Here is a 19571-nt window from a genome sequence, read left to right as displayed (position 1 = left end):
CTTAGCTTATGCAGATTCACAATACTTAAAACAACACCTGCCTTTTATGGTTCCTCATCAGTTTGGCAATAATAATGTTGCATGGTTTACTGTTAACGAAAGTGCGAACGGCTGTTCATTCAAACCGCGCGCAGCATTGGTTTGAGCTAAATCTCTGAATTTAGGAAATCGTTTACGTCACTAAAACCTATTCACAATGCTGCATACAATACAAACTACTAAATAATTAGTTTCTGACACACTCGGTTTATCCTTGCGGAGACTTCTTTCGTGCTTGCTATTTGTTATTGGAACACTGCCTCTGGACGTATGAGTGACGTTGAATCGCGGCCAATTTATCACATCATATCACTCTCAGTACGAGGTCGGCTTAATTTCCTTCAAATTTTCTCCTAGGTCTCGCTAATGTGATTTGCTCTGCGCTGTGCTCGCTCTGCTAGCCTATTGAAGCCGCGAGCGAGGTGCGAAACTTAATCCTATCTCTCACTCATACATAATTAATCTTGCACCAAGAAACAACAAAAAGTATGGTGTGATTTACATGAAAGCTTAAAGCCTTCACGGGTGGTTTCTTAGAAACAGGGATTGATTCCGAAAGCTTGCTTGCGTATGGCTCCCCTGTGGATTATGGAACAAAACACTTGAAGTTAAACCTTTCGGGTGTTCACTCCGTCGCGTTCAAACTGAAGGGCGATAATTTTTTCAAGGATAACAACTTCACAAGATGACATCTTTTAAAGCTCTCGCGAATGGTGTGTTTTCCTTGACTTCGGTGCGCGCGGATGCGCAACGCAGAAACAAACTCTTTGCTAGAAATGGCCGAGAAAGAAGTATAGAAGTCAATGAACTGGCGGAAACAGACAGTGATGGTTCTGGGGGAAGTAAAACTACTCGCTTTGCCTATGATAATCCTGATCCAAACTCAAGAATTTCAACTCCTGAGCTATTTAGGCACGCTATTAGCGTTGTCAATATAAAGGTATTTATATGGATATATGGATTTTTGGGTATTGTGAATTTGTAGGCGAAAATAAGCGTTTTGATATTAATTTAGGTCTTACTCTGTGATTTGATTACCTTACCTGACGACCTTGGAGTAATCTGTGTCTATAACAAAATCCATTTTTTTCCTTTTCATTTTTTACCGAATTCCATTGCTCTTTTTACTTCAAAATGCACTATTTTTTCTTATGTTTTCGCACTTAAACTCAAATGCTTCTTTCTTGTACAGGCTTTTTGGTATAGTTATCATAGTTCGAGAGCCGTGAAGTCAAATTTCCAGACATTTCATTTCAATATAGCCTATCGTTTTCTCGTATTTGCTATTCAACTCTCCGTCGAAAATATAGAAATCAACCCTTTCTTTGTTCTCTATGTTATTCCCATATTTTCAATCCACCCTAGGGATTCACAATCTAAGATTTTTATGCATTTGAAATGTAACAGCAGTCAGTCAAGCCATTTTATTTCCCTAAAGTACCGTTGACTTCTGTTTTTCATATATTGCAAATTGTCTTGTCTTTGTTTTCTTTATACATGTTAATGGGTTATCTTGAATTTATTGTTGTTCTCTATGCGTGTTTGTCGTCGATGGCCTATACTTCTTTCATTTGTAACCTTATTATTGGCGTTAAATATTTCTCGCAAAAAATCATATTACTCCGAGATTTCAAAGCACTTAATTTGCAAAACAAAAGATGATCACCATTCATCAATTTCACCTCGAAGTGTTCAATATTATTACATCTTAGCTTTGCCTTGTATTTCCACTTGAGAGTTGAACCGATGTTGGCTATTTGTTTTTGTGACATATTTTTGTTTTGTCTCAGGTACAGTCACCTTTACAATTCGTTAATTATTTTCTCTATAAAGATTTCAACTAGTTTGGTTATATATTTTTTACGATTCCCCAATAAAAAAATGCTTGTTTTTGCTAAAATACTCTTCACTGACTGTATTGTATTATGATTTTTGCTTTAGAATTAGGAGTTTCTATGTTATGTCATGGAAGCCCTAGTTATATTGATTTTTGTGCTTTTGGCTTTAAATAAACACTATGCAAAAACCAACGGTTAGATGGAAAAACGAACAAAGATACGCTTATTTTTTTCGCGCCAAAAATGAAAGCGCGGTAAAAGTCGAGTTGAGACGCGCACGCGAAAACAATTTTGTACAAAGATTTTCCCTCTGTTAGAATCCTTGTCTTCCTGCGTGTCAAAGCTCGTGAAGATTAGTCTATCTCTCCATATGCATGACGAACCAATTTAACATTTCTTATCTATTCCATACTCTTCCTGTCTTTACTCTTCCTGCACTACATCAGTGTTTTTGAATCTGTACGTTTTCCCAAAAAAATAACTTATTCATGCGTATGGAATTATTTTATTTCTTTGTTGCTGTTATTTATATACAGCTAATAAATTCATTTTTTTTAAATTATTTGTCTACTTGTTTACTGTCCCTTTTTATATACAATATATCTTTTTATTTAATTTTAAATTTTTATCTTCGTATTATTTGTCGATCTAAGTAATATCCTATATATAATTCCAGCAACCATATAGAAAAATAACACCTTCGTTACCTGACTAATAATCAAAGTGCATCTACTTGTATACGTTAGGTTTTATGATGGCTTTAATAAAGTTCTAATGGAAATCAGTCAAAACCCACGAAATTATAATCGTCTATTATTGGTAGAACTACATATGCTTTGGGGTAACTTTGTGAAAATAACTAATTTGAGCGTCTTATTCTTCCGTTTTGTTTTATAAGTCGTGTATAAATTATTCAATGTTTTTCAAGTTCCCCTTTCCGTTGTTGATTGCCATGATATGAAGTTTTTTCCTTTCCCGGAAAATAGTTTTTTTTCATATTTTTTTAAGAAAAAAATGCATTAGCGTATATCATAATTTCTGATGTTTAAGGATGTTTAAGGATTATAAAATCGTTAGACTGCACTTCTTCTGTTAATTTTTAAATACCTACATCGTAAGTGACTTCTCTGCTATACATTTGGCTAGCTGCACCTATAATAAATTGCAGATTATTAACAATACAGTAAATACATATCTCTCACTAATTGTCGTCTACGAAGTTCTCTACATTAAAAACAACCTAAAAAGGCGATCAAATATACTTTTAGAGCATTCTCCGTACTAAAAAAATTTCACAGCAATGTAGTATTGAAATCAAATATTCTCTTATTTTCTTAATGAGGTCGTTTTATTAAACTTGAGATAAATGAGTTTTAGAACTTTTATAAAAATTGTGTTATTAACAATAGAGATATATAATTTATATTATAACAATCGACATCATATGATTTATATTGAATAGAAATTCTGTGGTAATCATCGAAACAAGAAAGTCTTTTTTAAATAATGGTTCCATAGAATGCAATATCCTGAATAGGTGTCGATTCCTCGTTTTCTATAGCTTTTGGTAAAGGTTTAAGTAGAGGCAGCTGTTATGAAATGTATGAGCGCTTGAAACAAAACAAATAATTGAAGACTTGATGCGTCTATTTTAGTAAGGTTATCCCATGTTGTTGAATTGATTTTTTCTCGCCCGTGTTGCATTATTGATAGCAAATAAATGACTCATGTTCTGATAATTCCTATAACCTTTTACTTATAGCAATCAAGCCAAAAAAAAAGCATAGATAAGCTTTAGAGTTCTGAAAAGGGAATTGAGTTCGATTCAAATTTGAATTGAATTTGATTCAAATTTTCTACAGAGCTTTGAAAATTTCTTGGCCCCACAAAAGGAGATTGAATCAATTGTATAATTTCAAGTTTTGGCGGGAATATCTAAAACAACGGTAATTCCTTGTCAGCCACTTCTTTGTTATTGTTTTCATTTAATATTGGAGGCAGAAAATGTACTAAATATAGAAATGACCATCTAAAAACAAAGTTTAATGCTTTATTTACCAAATTCTATAGAAAATATTAGCTTCCCCCGATGGTAATGGATGCTTTTATACTTGGTGCTTTGCTAGGATGACAAAATTTGGCTAACAGATTTCTTTGCCTCGGTGGTTGGCTTATAAAGCTCATGTCAATCAGTATGTTTCCCGCAACCTCATTGGTTTAATTGATTCACTTCACAAAACTACCAAAGTGCCCACGGTAGCGTGCGTCTAGCGTCTACCATGTAAGGCGTTTATGAGACGTTTATTAGTACATAAGTAATTAAAAATAGCACAGTACCCAAATTTGGATACTTCTGATAACATTACTTTGCACATTTAGTCGTCATCATCAATGTCGTTGTATTTTATTCAAGTCAGCCACGTAATAGTTATGTCATGCATCCCATTGCAGACCCGCATAAATCTCCGCTTCAACCGAGAGCACCATGGCTGTTTACACAGAGCAGTGCTCAATGGGAACGAGGAAGAGGTCGAATCCTTCCTCTCTGCCGGAAAAGGTACTTTTCAGGCCGCAACATAATCTCTCGCATTTTTTATGGGTGTTGTTTGTTGTTGTCTTCGTTTTTCAGTCGATGATGATCATGTAGTTGCTCTCATTTTGATGTTGATGTCGTTTTTTTTTTGTTGTCTTTGTTATCTTGTTGATAATGATGTTGATAAAGATGACGTATAAATGTCGTTTTATTGTTGTTGTTATTGTCGTAATTGTAGTAAACTTGGAATTAGTCCGTTCCAATTTGCTTCTTCTAGTCTTATCTTAGTTGATGCGGATTTAAAAAGAAATATGTTACATTGCTGGCAGCCTTTATTATAAATTATAGAAAATTCCAATGTCTATCTGATACGATTTTTAAGGAAATTTATAAATATCTGAACTCTTTCAGACATCAACGCGCATGACGAGTACGGAAAAACACCGCTGCACTGTGCTGTAGGCGCACAGAAGCTGAACATCGTTCTATGCCTGCTGAGTTATCGGCCCGACATTGACGCTCATGACGACCGCGACGACACGCCATTGCACACGGCTGTACGCACGGGAAACATTGATATCGTCAAGGTAAGAATGCGTGACTCAACCGTCACGTGGCATTGTCGTCAAGAAAAGAATGCGGGACATTTTTCACACGATGGCACGGACGAGAAACAATAATATCGTCAAAGTATAAATGCGTGACACAACCGTCACGGTGAGAAGGCGTGACATTACCGTCATGGCTAGAACACGTATCATGCTCCATACGATGGCATGGACGGAAACTTTCACGTCGAGACGTGATATTATTGTTATCACTGTAAGAATGCTTGACGTGACTACCATGGTTAAAATGCGTGACATGTTCACGTTGGTATGGCAAGAATTATTGACATCGTGCCTTGGTAGGAATGCGTGATCCAACCGTCACGTTAGAATGCGTGACCTTCTCCACAAGGCGTTACGGACTGGGAATATGTATATATTGTAAGAATTGGGAATATGTATATTTGGGAGTATGTATATATAGTAAGAATTCGTGACATGTGCGTCACTGTGAGAAAGTGTGGCAAGCTACTCTACACACGACTAAATAAGAATGCGTGACTCTTCATTGTTTTTTTTATTCCTGCAGGCCTTGCTGAAGGAAGGTCACGCAGACTCTAATAAGGTCGGCAATGCTGGCTGCACACCTCTTCATGTGGCAGCACAGCTTGAGCATGCCAATAACGTCACCATCTGTCAGATTCTGGTAAGCACTCAAGACGCATTCCCTTATTTAGAATTTTGACTTCGTGTGCCGTGACATTGTGTATCTTGACATTGTGTGCCTTGAAATTGTGTAGCTTGACATTGTATGCCTTGACATTGTGTACCTTCACATTGTGTACCTTCACATTGTATGTCTTGACATTGTATACCTTGACATTGTGTACCTTGACATTGTGTGCCTTGACATTGTATGTCTTGACATTGTGTGCCTTTACATTGTGTGTCTTGACATTGTATGTCTTGACATCGTGTGCCTTGACATCGTGTGCCGTGACATTGTGTACCTTGACATTGTGTGCCTTGACATTGTGTGTCTTGACATTGTGTGTCTTGACATTGTGTGTCTTGACATTGTGTGTCTTGACATTGTGTGTCTTGACATTGTGTGCCTTGACATTGTATGTCTTGACATTGTGTACCTTGACATTGTGTACCTTGACATTGTGTACCTTGACATTGTGTGCCTTGACATTGTGTGCCTTGACATTGTGTACCTTGACATTGTGTGCCTTGACATTGTGTACCTTGACATTGTGTGCCTTGACATTGTATGTCTTGACATTGTGTACCTTGACATTGTGTACCTTGACATTGTGTGCCTTTACATTGTGTGCCTTTACATTGTGTGCCTTGACATTGTGCACCTTGACATTGTGTACCTTGACATTGTGTGTCTTGACATTGTGTACCTTGACATTGTGTGCCTTGACATTGTGTACCTTGACATTGTGTGCCTTGACATTGTGTGTCTTGACATTGTGTGCCTTGACATTGTGTACCTTGACATTGTCTTGACATTGTGTGCCTTGACATTGTATGTCTTGACATTGTGTACCTTGACATTGTGTACCTTGACATTGTGTGCCTTTACATTGTGTGCCTTTACATTGTGTGCCTTGACATTGTGCACCTTGACATTGTGTACCTTGACATTGTGTGTCTTGACATTGTGTACCTTGGCATTGTGTGCCTTGACATTGTGTACCTTGACATTGTGTGCCTTGACATTGTGTGTCTTGACATTGTGTGCCTTGACATTGTGTACCTTGACATTGTGTACCTTGACATTGTGTGCCTTGACATTGTGTACCTTGACATTGTGTGCCTTGACATCGTGTGCCTTGACATTGTGTGCCTTGACATTGTGTACCTTGACATTGTATGCCTTGACATTGTGTACCTTGACATTGTGTACCTTGACATTGTATGCCTTGACATTGTGTACCTTGACATTGTGTACCTTGACATTGTGTGCCGTGACATTGTGTACCTTGACATTGTGTGCCTTGACATTGTGTGTCTTGACATCGTGTGCCTTGACATCGTGTGCCGTGACATTGTGTACCTTGACATTGTGTGCCTTTACATTGTATACCTTGACATTGTGTGCCTTTACATTGTGTGCCTTGACATTGTATGCCTTGACATTGTGTACCTTGACATTGTATACCTTGACACTGTGTACCTTGACATTGTGTACCTTGACATTGTGTACCTTGACATTGTGTGTCTTGACATTGTGTGCCTTGACATTGTGTGCCTTTACATTGTGTACCTTGACATTGTCTTGACATTGTGTGCCTTGACATTGTGTACCTTGACATTGTGTGCCTTTACATTGTGTGCCTTGACATTGTGTACCTTGACATTGTGTGCCTTGACATTGTGTGCCTTGACATTGTCTTGACATTGTGTGCCTTGACATTGTCTTGCATTGTGTGCCTTGACATTGTGTGCCTTGACATTGTGTGCCTTGACATTGTGTGCCTTGACATTGTGTGCCTTGACATTGTCTTGACATTGTGTACCTTGACATTGTGTACCTTGACATTGTGTGTCTTGACATTGTGTGCCTTGACATTGTGTGTCTTGACATTGTGTACCTTGATATTGTGTGCCTTGACATTGTGTACCTTGACATTGTGTGTCTTGACATTGTGTGCCTTGACATTGTGTACCTTGACATTGTGTACCTTGACATTGTGTGCCTTGACATTGTGTGTCTTGACATTGTGTGTCTTGACATTGTGTGTCTTGACATTGTGTACCTTGACATTGTCTTGACATTGTGTGCCTTGACATTGTGTGCCTTGACATTGTGTGCCTTGACATTGTGTACCTTGACATTGTGTACCTTGACATTGTCTTGACATTGTGTACCTTGACATTGTTACCTTGACATTGTTCCTTGACATTGTATACCTTGACATTGTATGCCTTGACATTGTGTACCTTGACATTGTGTACCCTGACATTGTGTGCCTTGACATTGTGTGCCTTGACATTGTGTGCCTTGACATTGTATGCCTTGACATTGTGTACCTTCACATTGTGTACCTTCACATTGTATGTCTTGACATTGTATACCTTGAAATTGTGTACCTTGACATTGTGTACCTTGACATTGTGTGCCTTGACATTGTATGCCTTTACATTGTGTACCTTGACATTGTGTGCCTTGACATTGTGTACCTTGACATTGTGTACCTTGACATTGTGTGTCTTGACATTGTGTGTCTTGACATTGTGTGCCTTGACATTGTATGCCTTGACATTGTGTACCTTGACATTGTGTACCTTGACATTGTATGCCTTGACATTGTGTACCTTGACATTGTGTACCTTGACATTGTGTGCCTTGACATTGTATGCCTTGACATTGTGTGCCTTGACATTGTGTGCCTTGACATTGTGTACCTTGACATTGTGTACCTTGACATTGTGTACCTTGACATTGTATGCCTTGACATTGTGTACCTTGACATTGTGTACCTTGACATTGTATGCCTTGACATTGTGTACCTTGACATTGTGTACCTTGACATTGTGTGCCGTGACATTGTGTACCTTGACATTGTGTGCCTTGACATTGTGTGTCTTGACATCGTGTGCCTTGACATCGTGTGCCGTGACATTGTGTACCTTGACATTGTGTGCCTTTACATTGTATACCTTGACATTGTGTGCCTTTACATTGTGTGTCTTGACATTGTATGTCTTGACATCGTGTGCCTTGACATCGTGTGCCGTGACATTGTGTACCTTGACATTGTTTGCCTTGACATTGTGTGTCTTGACATTGTGTGTCTTGACATTGTGTGTCTTGACATTGTGTGCCTTGACATTGTATGCCTTGACATTGTGTGCCTTGACATTGTCTTGACATTGTGTGCCTTGACATTGTGTGCTTTGACATTGTGTTCCTTGACATTGTGTGCCTTGACATTGTATACCTTTACATTGTGTACCTTGACATTGTGTACCTTGACATTGTCTTGACATTGTGTGCCTTGACATTGTGTGCTTTGACATTGTCTTGACATTGTGTGCCTTGACATTGTGTGCTTTGACATTGTGTGCCTTGACATTGTGTGCCTTGACATTGTGTACCTTGACATTGTGTGTCTTGACATTGTGTGTCTTGACATTGTGTGTCTTGACATTGTGTGCCTTGACATTGTGTGCCTTGACATTGTGTGCCTTGACATTGTGTGCCTTGACATTGTATGCCTTGACATTGTGTGCCTTGACATTGTGTACCTTGACATTGTATACCTTGACACTGTGTACCTTGACATTGTGTACCTTGACATTGTGTACCTTGACATTGTGTGTCTTGACATTGTGTGCCTTGACATTGTGTGCCTTGACATTGTGTGTCTTGACATTGTGTGCTTTGACATTGTGTACCTTGACATCGTGTGCCTTGACATTGTGTGCCTTGACATTGTGTACCTTGACATTGTGTGCCTTGACATTGTGTACCTTGACATTGTGTACCTTGACATTGTGTGCCTTGACATTGTGTACCTTGACATTGTGTACCTTGACATTGTGTGCCTTGACATTGTGTACCTTGACATTGTGTGCCTTGACATTGTGTGCCTTGACATTGTGTACCTTGACATTGTGTGCCTTGACATTGTCTTGACATTGTGTACCTTGACATTGTGTACCTTGACATTGTGTACCTTGACATTGTGTGCCTTGACATTGTATGCCTTGACATTGTGTGCCTTGACATTGTGTACCTTGACATTGTGTACCTTGACATTGTGTGCCTTGACATTGTATGCCTTGACATTGTGTGCCTTGACATTGTGTACCTTGACATTGTGTACCTTGACACTGTGTACCTTGACATTGTGTACCTTGACATTGTGTACTTTGACATTGTGTGTCTTGACATTGTATGCCTTGACATTGTGTGCCTTGACATTGTGTACCTTGACATTGTGTACCTTGACATTGTGTACCTTGACATTGTGTGCCTTGACATTGTATGCCTTGACATTGTGTGCCTTGAAATTGTGTACCTTGACATTGTATACCTTGACACTGTGTACCTTGACATTGTGTACCTTGACATTGTGTGTCTTGACATTGTGTGCCTTGACATTGTGTGCCTTGACATTGTGTGCCTTTTCATTGTGTACCTTGACATTGTCTTGACATTGTGTGCCTTGACATTGTGTACCTTGACATTGTGTGCCTTTACATTGTGTGCCTTGACATTGTGTACCTTGACATTGTGTGCCTTGACATTGTGTGCCTTGACATTGTCTTGACATTGTGTGCCTTGACATTGTCTTGCATTGTGTGCCTTGACATTGTGTACCTTGACATTGTGTGCCTTGACATTGTGTGCCTTGACATTGTCTTGACATTGTGTACCTTGACATTGTGTACCTTGACATTGTGTGTCTTGACATTGTGTGCCTTGACATTGTGTGTCTTGACATTGTGTACCTTGACATTGTGTGCCTTGACATTGTGTACCTTGACATTGTGTGTCTTGACATTGTGTGCCTTGACATTGTGTACCTTGACATTGTGTACCTTGACATTGTGTGCCTTGACATTGTGTGTCTTGACATTGTGTGTCTTGACATTGTGTGTCTTGACATTGTGTACCTTGACATTGTCTTGACATTGTGTGCCTTGACATTGTGTGCCTTGACATTGTGTGCCTTGACATTGTGTACCTTGACATTGTCTTGACATTGTGTACCTTGACATTGTTACCTTGACATTGTTCCTTGACATTGTGTGCCTTGACATTGTATACCTTGACATTGTATGCCTTGACATTGTGTACCTTGACATTGTGTACCCTGACATTGTGTGCCTTGACATTGTGTGCCTTGACATTGTATACCTTGACATTGTATGCCTTGACATTGTGTACCTTCACATTGTGTACCTTCACATTGTATGTCTTTACATTGTATACCTTGACATTGTGTACCTTGACATTGTGTACCTTGACATTGTGTGCCTTGACATTGTATGCCTTTACATTGTGTACCTTGACATTGTGTTCCTTGACATTGTGTACCTTGACATTGTGTACCTTGACATTGTGTGTCTTGACATTGTGTGTCTTGACATTGTGTGCCTTGACATTGTATGCCTTGACATTGTGTACCTTGACATTGTGTACCTTGACATTGTGTACCTTGACATTGTGTGTCTTGACATTGTGTACCTTGACATTGTGTGCCTTGACATTGTATGCCTTTACATTGTGTACCTTGACATTGTGTACCTTGACATTGTGTACCTTGACATTGTGTGCCTTGACATTGTATGCCTTTACATTGTGTACCTTGACATTGTGTTCCTTGACATTGTGTACCTTGACATTGTGTACCTTGACATTGTGTGTCTTGACATTGTGTGTCTTGACATTGTGTGCCTTGACATTGTATGCCTTGACATTGTGTACCTTGACATTGTGTACCTTGACATTGTGTGCCTTGACATTGTGTGTCTTGACATTGTATGCCTTGACATTGTGTGCCTTGACATTGTGTGCCTTGACATTGTATGTCTTGACATCGTGTGCCTTGACATCGTGTGCCGTGACATTGTGTACCTTGACATTGTGTGCCTTTACATTGTATACCTTGACATTGTGTGCCTTTACATTGTGTGTCTTGACATTGTATACCTTGACACTTTGTACCTTGACATTGTGTGCCTTGACATTGTGTACCTTGACATTGTGTACCTTGACATTGTGTGCCTTGACATTGTGTACCTTGACATTGTGTGCCTTGACATTGTGTGCCTTGACATTGTGTACCTTGACATTGTATGTCTTGACATTGTGTGCCTTGACATTGTATGTCTTGACATTGTGTGTCTTGACATTGTGTACCTTGACATTGTGTGCCTTGACATTGTGTGCCTTGACATTGTGTACCTTGACATTGTGTGCCTTGACATTGTGTGCCTTGACATTGTGTACCTTGACATTGTGTGCCTTGACATTGTGTGCCTTGACATTGTGTACCTTGACATTGTGTCCCTTGACATTATGTGCCTTGACATTGTGTACCTTGACATTGTATGTCTTGACATTGTGTGCCTTGACATTGTGTGCCTTGACATTGTGTACCTTGACATTGTGTACCTTGACATTGTGTGCCTTGACATTGTGTGCCTTGACATTGTATGTCTTGACATTGTGTGCCTTGACATTGTATGTCTTGACATTGTGTACCTTGGCATTGTGTGCCTTTACATTGTGTGCCTTGACATTGTGTGCCTTGACATTGTATGTCTTGACATTGTGTACCTTGACATTGTGTGCCTTGACATTGTGTAGCTTGACATTGTGTACCTTGACATTGTGTGTCTTGACATTGTATACCTTGACATTGTGTGCCTTGACATTGTGTGTCTTGACATTGTGTACCTTGACATTGTGTGTCTTGACATTGTGTACCTTGACATTGTGTACCTTGACATTGTGTGCCTTGACATTGTGTGTCTTGACATTGTGTGCCTTGACATTGTGTACCTTGACATTGTGTGCCTTGACATTGTGTGCCTTGACATTGTGTGCCTTGACATTGTGTACCTTGACATTGTATGCCTTGACATTGTGTGCCTTGACATTGTATGTCTTGACATTGTGTGCCTTGACATTGTGTACCTTGACATTGTGTGCCTTGACATTGTGTGTCTTGACATTGTGTACCTTGACATTGTGTACCTTGACATTGTGTACCTTGACATTGTGTACCTTGACATTGTGTGTCTTGACATTGTGTGCCTTGACATTGTATGTCTTGACATTGTGTGCCTTGACATTGTGTGCTTTGACATTGTGTTCCTTGACACTGTGTGCCTTGACATTGTATACCTTGACATTGTGTGCCTTGAAATTGTGTACCTTGACATTGTGTGCCTTGACATTGTGTGTCTTGACATTGTGTGCCTTGACATTGTATGTCTTGACATTGTGTGCCTTGACATTGTGTGCTTTGACATTGTGTTCCTTGACACTGTGTGCCTTGACATTGTATACCTTGACATTGTGTGCCTTGAAATTGTGTACCTTGACATTGTGTGCCTTGACATTGTGTACCTTGACATTGTGTGCCTTGACATTGTGTACCTTGACACTGTGTACCTTGACATTGTGTACCTTGCCATTGTCTTGACATTGTGTACCTTGACATTGTGTGCCTTGACATTGTATGCCTTGACATTGTGTGCCTTGACATTGTGTGCCTTGACATTGTGTGCCATGACATTGTCTGACTTGTCTAGATTTGTTACCCTTGGCGTTGTACAGCTTGACGTTATTTAGCTTTACCTTGCGTTGACCGTGTAACGCTTGACCTCTGGTACCTCTTCTTCCTATTACCTTATGTAACTTAACTTTGTATGTGTTGACCTTGTAACGTTTGACCTTGGGTTCCTTTTGAACCAATTATCTTATGTAGCTTGACTTTGACCTTGTGCAGCTTGTTTAACCTTGCGTGCTCTGAAATTTGTCTAGCTCGACCTTGACCTTGTTGCCCTATACCTTGACCCTGATTTCCGCTTATCGTATTATATCATACTGAATGTTAGACCATCAAGTATGCCTGGGCTTCTTTATCTCACGATTTTGTGATTGGTTTATACTAGCTTGATCATAACGCCAAGCTTTTGTCACGTGATCACAAGTACATGACGCCTATTGCGCATGCGGCGTTGCATGGCTCCTATGACGTCATGATTTCCTTATTCCATCACGGTAGGTGCCTCTACAATCTATCCTGTCTTTGGTACTATAAGCACGACTAATACACTGTCGAAAACCAGAGAGACATTCCTCATGCGCAAGAAAAAAAATTGCACGCTCTCAGAAAAGAAGAAAAAAAATCATGCACATCATGCAGACCAGATATAAAGCAAAAGGCATTATTTGTATATGAGTCGGTGTTTTCAAGAGAGCTGTGTAGGTCATTACGTGCAATACATATGCGCATGCTCCACAATGTAAAACACAGAAAGTAGCTGCAGATTGTTTATCAGTGTTTTGTTTTGTCTGTGGGTCATCCGTAATTGTGTCAAATTCAAATCCAAGATTCCATAATGCATTCCCTTTATGTATAGCAAAATGCCAAGGTATCCCCAAGGACGACCTGCTGTTCGAGGTGGATGGGGTTGGAAGCACCTTGCTACATCTTGCGGTGGAGAGCGGGTCGGCAAGGGTTAGTTATGCAAAATGAGCTCATATAAAAACTTACGCCCATGCAGAGTGAGAGTCACCCAGCCCTTTAAATAATTCAGTGATGTGACGCTAGACGCATATGCAAGGGCGTGTACAGGGTGTGCACGTCTATGCCTGCGCACCTCCTCCCCCCCCCTCCCCTTGGCCGCCAAACATTAGGTCATTTGTATATTGAACTCTCAAATACTATCCTTTTTCCATATGATACGTTTGACTCCGCTCCCCCCCCCCCTCCCCCCCCCCCCTGCAAATCGTGGCTACGGACGTGCGGCTTAGGCTTGCACCGTAACAACAAGCGAAACAGGGATCGTACTAACGTGCTTCCTTCTAACGGTTTTCGTTACCTGCTAATCTCCTACAAGGACCTGAATATATATTTAATATTACTTTTGTTTACAGGTCGTTGAATTATGTCTGGACGAAGGGGCCGCACCTCATTCAGTCAAGGTAAAAAACAACCAGCCATACCACGATATACTAGGCCTGTGTAAAAGGGGTGGGGCACTGACCCCCCCACCCCCTCCTCATTATTAAAAAAAATATATAGGGAAATGACCAGTAGGGGCGTGGCTGTACCACCAATTTATTGTATTTTCTTAATGTTTCTGTATCTTTTCCCCCCTCCCCCAATATTTCGGGGCCTGCTACACTCTCTGTATACTATCCGATTGCCTTGAATAACATGATGTTAGAGATAAAGTTATTGTAAGAAAAAGAAACAGTTTCAGCGAACTGTATGTATTTATAGCTTAGGGCTAGAAAAAAAATGTATCGAGTCTACATCTTACTCGACTTTTCCTAGAAGGGTGTCTTACGTATATTGAATGACTTCATGTACCTCTGGTACATCTTGCCTTTATGTACCGAGCTTCATGTTAGAGAGCGTTTAGCTGTTTTTTTCTGACTTTGTGTATCTTGTAGAGCCAAGATGGGAGTACCCCGGTACATCTCGCGTGTTCTTATGGGTACATGGACATCTTAGACATCCTCATGAAGGCAGTTGCGTTTATTCTCGATCCTCCTCCTGACCAAGATGGCATGCTTCCTATACACAGGTTAGACATTAGACACTCACTCACTCACTCACTCACTCACTCACTCACTCACTCACTCACTCACTCACTCACTCACTCACTCACTCACTCACTCACTCACTCACTCACTCACTCACTCACTCACTCACTCACTCACTCACTCACTCACTCACTCACTCACTCACTCACTCACTCACTCACTCACTCACTCACTCACTCACTCATAAAAAAAGAAAGTATATAGTCGAAGTATATATGTTAATGCAAGTAAATACATTCCTCTTTACCTCCATCTTTTTTGCAGAGCCGCGCAGTCTAATCACCACGAGGTCATTGCGTACTTGCTAAAGCAGGTTAGGGACCCTTCCAATAGAATATTCCATATTGAATACTCATGACGATCATCGTCATGGAAATGATAATAGTTGTGATGATAATGATGATGACGGAATCACGGGTGGCCCAGTGTGTTAGCGCATCAGCGTATGGGCCCTCTGCTGAAACGGGTTCGATTCCCTGTCGAGACATGAATAGTGTCCTTCTGTTTCTCGGCCCTAAATTTTACTTGTTATACATATGTTAGCTTACTAAAAGCTTATGTTCCTTAGTTCCAGGATGGGCTATTAAGATTTTAAATGTACGAGCGTCGAGTATATAGGATACTCTAAACACATTAATTTAATTTATGTTGATGATGATAGAAAGTTGATGGTAGTGGTAACGATGATAGAAGTAAAGACGAAGATGATGATGATGTTGATGATGGCGATGGAGATGGTGATGTTGATGCTGATGATCATATGATAAAATGGTGATGACAATGGTGTTGATGACAGAGATAACGATTATGATGATAGTTGTGATGATACTATAATGATTTTTGTTGTAAGATATATATCCCTGATACTTAGGATACTGATCAAGTAGACGCTATTGACCATCTCGGACGAACTCCCATCATGCTCGCAGCCGAGAACGGCTGCTTCGAGTCTGTGCGAGTCCTCCTCGACCATAATGCGAACGTTGACATCCGGGACTCTGAGAACAAGACTGTGTTGCACTACGCCATTGGTGTAGCAGAAATCCTCAAAGAAATTCTCAAGGTAAAAGCGGGGACAGAAATTTCGAGATTAACTAGTAATAATTGTTTGATAAGGTTACTTTCTCCAGAGAGAAAGCGATTTTAGGTAAATGAACAGTGCTGATTTGAATTATTTCCTAGTGATTCAAAAAAACAGTGCTGATTTGAATTATTTCCTAGTGATTTAAAAACTATCCATAAACTTGTCGCAGTTTATCCCACAGCACAATACTCACGTCACATTGGATCTAACTAGGTTGTATTTAACTCTCGTTGTTGATTATTATACGTGTGATTCTCTGAGCCTCCAAAACTCGCTTCGACTCGATTTTTACAACAACACAGCGAGGCTCCGATTGCAGTAGGTCACTTGTTCTCAGTCTGTCACGGCCTAATAAATACACAGGAATCTATATTGATTTCGACACCCCTTGGTGATTTCGATGGGAAAAGGGGCGTCATTCAGTGCAATTTTTTTTAGGAGATAAGGAAACCTTAGAAAATAATTTTCTTTGTGCGAGGTAGGGGAGGGGGAGGGGTGGATCTTTCTGGAATGATACAGTGAGTTAATATCCCCCACAGGATGTCAAGGCGAACTCGTTAATTCGCGCCAAAGACCGTCTTGGTAACACACCTCTTCATTACGCGGCGAGACACGGATGTGTAAAGGTGAGAGGAGTGACGAGACACGGTTGTGTAAAGGTGAGGGGACTGACGAGACACGGATGTGTAAAGATGAGGGGACTGACGAGACACGGATGTGTAAAGGTGAGGGGAGTGACAAGACGGGGAAGTGTGAAGATGAGGGGAGAGACGAGACACGGATGTGTAAAGGTAAGGGGAGAGACGAGACACGGATGTGTAAAGGTGAGGGGACTGACGAGACACGGATGTGTAAAAGTGAGGGGACTGACGAGACACGGATGTGTAAAGATGAGGGGAGTGACGAGACACGGATGTGTAAAGATGAGGGGACTGACGAGACACGGATGTGTAAAGGTGAGGGGACTGACGAGACACAGATGTGTAAAGGTGAGGGGAGTGACGAGACACGGATGTTTTAAGATGAGGGGAGTGACGAGACACGGATGTGTAAAGATGAGGGGACTGACGAGACACGGATGTGTAAAGATGAGGGGACTGACGAGACACGGATGTGTAAAAGTGAGGGGACTGACGAGACACGGATGTATAAAGATTAGGGGAATGACGAGACACGGATGTATAAAGGTGAGGGGACTGACGAGACACGGATGTGTAAAGATTAGGGGAATGACAAGACACGGATGTATTAATGTTTATTTTGAATATCAAATAATTACTATACTGAAAATTCTGGTCTTTATTAAATTTGATTTTCCATGTATCACTTCATGTTTAAGCAAAAAAAATTATATTATTTGCTTGTAAACACTCCCAGCACAAGTCGTTAAACTCCACACAAGAGCTTAAACTCTCAACTTAGCAATACCTTTTCGCTTTGCAGGACGTTTCAATCATACTCATGAAGTATAAAGCTTCTGCAGCGATTGTGAACGGAATAGGTGAAATCCCACTTCACATCGGGGCCCGGTGAGTACTTCATAGTACAAACCGCCACTACGCATCTCCACATTACCCTTGTTAGCTGCCATAACTTGCAACTCTACCAAGTATCTCACACCACCTCGTCTCGCTTGTTTTCCTGCCGTTTGAAGGCCTTGTCTTAGGTGACGTTTTACCTTTTTCACCCATGTTATGGCGGTGAAACTAAGATAGTTTGCAATAGCTCTGCAATAAACATGACGGGAAAATGTTCCAAATAATCTTATTTAACATCAAATAAGGCGTATTTTCTTTAAGTGACCTAGTAGGCTATTTTTATTTAACAAAATATGTGATTTTTTATTGATGCGACAATTACCCTAATATATACAATAAATATAAAAGTGACAGATTTGTGGTATACATTTCTCCAATCATCGTTTCACCGCTTTAATTTTTCCGGATTATAGAAACACACAGCCATAATCCGGACTCGTGGTTTCCAGATTGTTTTTGCGCAGTGCGCATGTGCAAGCATGCACCCTACTGCACAAATCATTGCACACCTTAATATTGGGTGCTCAATGGTGCAATGTCTGACCTTACTTTCCATGGTGTCCAAGGAATGGCTGGATCGCTGTGGTGAAGAAACTGACAGAGGGGCGTGGAAAGCGAACAATGAACGCAAACGACGCGAACGAGCGGACTCCCCTCCACCTCGCCGCCCGGGAGGGGCATGACGAACTCGTGGAATTCTTCCTCAAGAGAGGAGCGAGGATAGACAGGTAAGGCACCCTTCTATCCCGCCCTGCCTCCACCTCTTCTCGTATACACACATACACCTCGCCGCCTAGGAGGAAGTTTGTGGAGTTTTTTATCAAGAGAGGAGCGGGTATAGACAGGTAAGGCACCCTTCTATCCCGCCCTGCCTCCACCATCTTCTCGTATACACACACACACCTCGCCGCCTAGGAGGAAGTTTGTGGAATTCTTTATCAAGAGAGAAGCGAGGATAGACTGGAAAGGCACCCTTCTATCCCACCCTGCCTCCACCATCTTCTCGTATGCACACACACACACCTCGCCGCCTAGGAGGAAATTTGTGGAATTCTTTATCAAGAGAGGAGCGGGTATAGAGAGGTAAGGCACCCCCTATCCCGCCCTGCCTCCACCCTCTTCTCGTATTCACACACACACCTCGCCGCCTAGGAGGAAGTTTGTGGAGTCTTTATCAAGAGAGTAGCGAGGATAGACTGGAAAGGCACCCTTCTATCCCGCCCTGCCTCCTCTTTTACACACACACACTTCGTTCCCCGGGAGGGACGAACTCGTGAAAATCTTCCACAAGAGAGGACCGAGAATAGACAGGTAAAACGCCCACCCCCCCCCCCCCCCCCCTTCTTCCCCCTGCCTTTCCCCTCTTCTCGTACACACAACCTCGTCGCCCGAAAGGAAATGACGAACTCTTTGAATTCTTCCCCAAGAGAGTAGGGAGGATAGACAGGTAAGGCACCCCCTCCTGTCCTTCAGGGCCTAATGATAGACATCAGTACAATACACGAAATGTTTACCATTTATCTCAGAGATGTCCAAGGTCAGACGCCTCTGCACTACGCAGCACGCCAGGGCTCCAAGAAAGCACTAGAGCTAATACTAGAAAACAAACCAGACTGTCTGAACGTCACTGATAAAAACCAGGTACGTTCCACTGGCTCTTTGGGAATAAATGTCTG

The 19571-nt window shown here is 41.0% G+C and overlaps 1 protein-coding gene across 6 annotated transcripts in view; it reads left to right on the top strand.

Annotated features, from left to right (window-relative positions):
• The window catches only part of LOC5519444 (transient receptor potential cation channel subfamily A member 1), a 54449-nt gene that overhangs the window by 22785 nt on the left and 12093 nt on the right, over positions 1 to 19571 (top strand). For 5 of the 6 annotated variants that reach the window (XM_048720837.1, XM_048720838.1, XM_048720842.1 and 2 more), the window contains 13 exons: positions 4329 to 4434; positions 4822 to 4997; positions 5548 to 5664; positions 13611 to 13719; positions 14082 to 14179; positions 14599 to 14646; positions 15121 to 15254; positions 15538 to 15586; positions 16145 to 16336; positions 16897 to 16983; positions 17801 to 17886; positions 18462 to 18623; positions 19422 to 19536. In XM_048720837.1, coding sequence (XP_048576794.1) covers positions 4329 to 4434; positions 4822 to 4997; positions 5548 to 5664; positions 13611 to 13719; positions 14082 to 14179; positions 14599 to 14646; positions 15121 to 15254; positions 15538 to 15586; positions 16145 to 16336; positions 16897 to 16983; positions 17801 to 17886; positions 18462 to 18623; positions 19422 to 19536 — 1479 coding nt within the window. Of the gene's footprint in view, positions 1 to 118; positions 980 to 4328; positions 4435 to 4821; positions 4998 to 5547; positions 5665 to 13610; positions 13720 to 14081; positions 14180 to 14598; positions 14647 to 15120; positions 15255 to 15537; positions 15587 to 16144; positions 16337 to 16896; positions 16984 to 17800; positions 17887 to 18461; positions 18624 to 19421; positions 19537 to 19571 lie in introns of those variants that run through there. The other variant, XM_048720839.1, reaches the window with a different exon arrangement.

This window comes from Nematostella vectensis, chromosome 13 (assembly GCF_932526225.1).
Source record: "Nematostella vectensis chromosome 13, jaNemVect1.1, whole genome shotgun sequence".
In the NCBI taxonomy this organism is placed as follows: domain Eukaryota; kingdom Metazoa; phylum Cnidaria; class Anthozoa; order Actiniaria; family Edwardsiidae; genus Nematostella; species Nematostella vectensis.
This window is presented reverse-complemented; position numbering and strand designations above follow the sequence as displayed.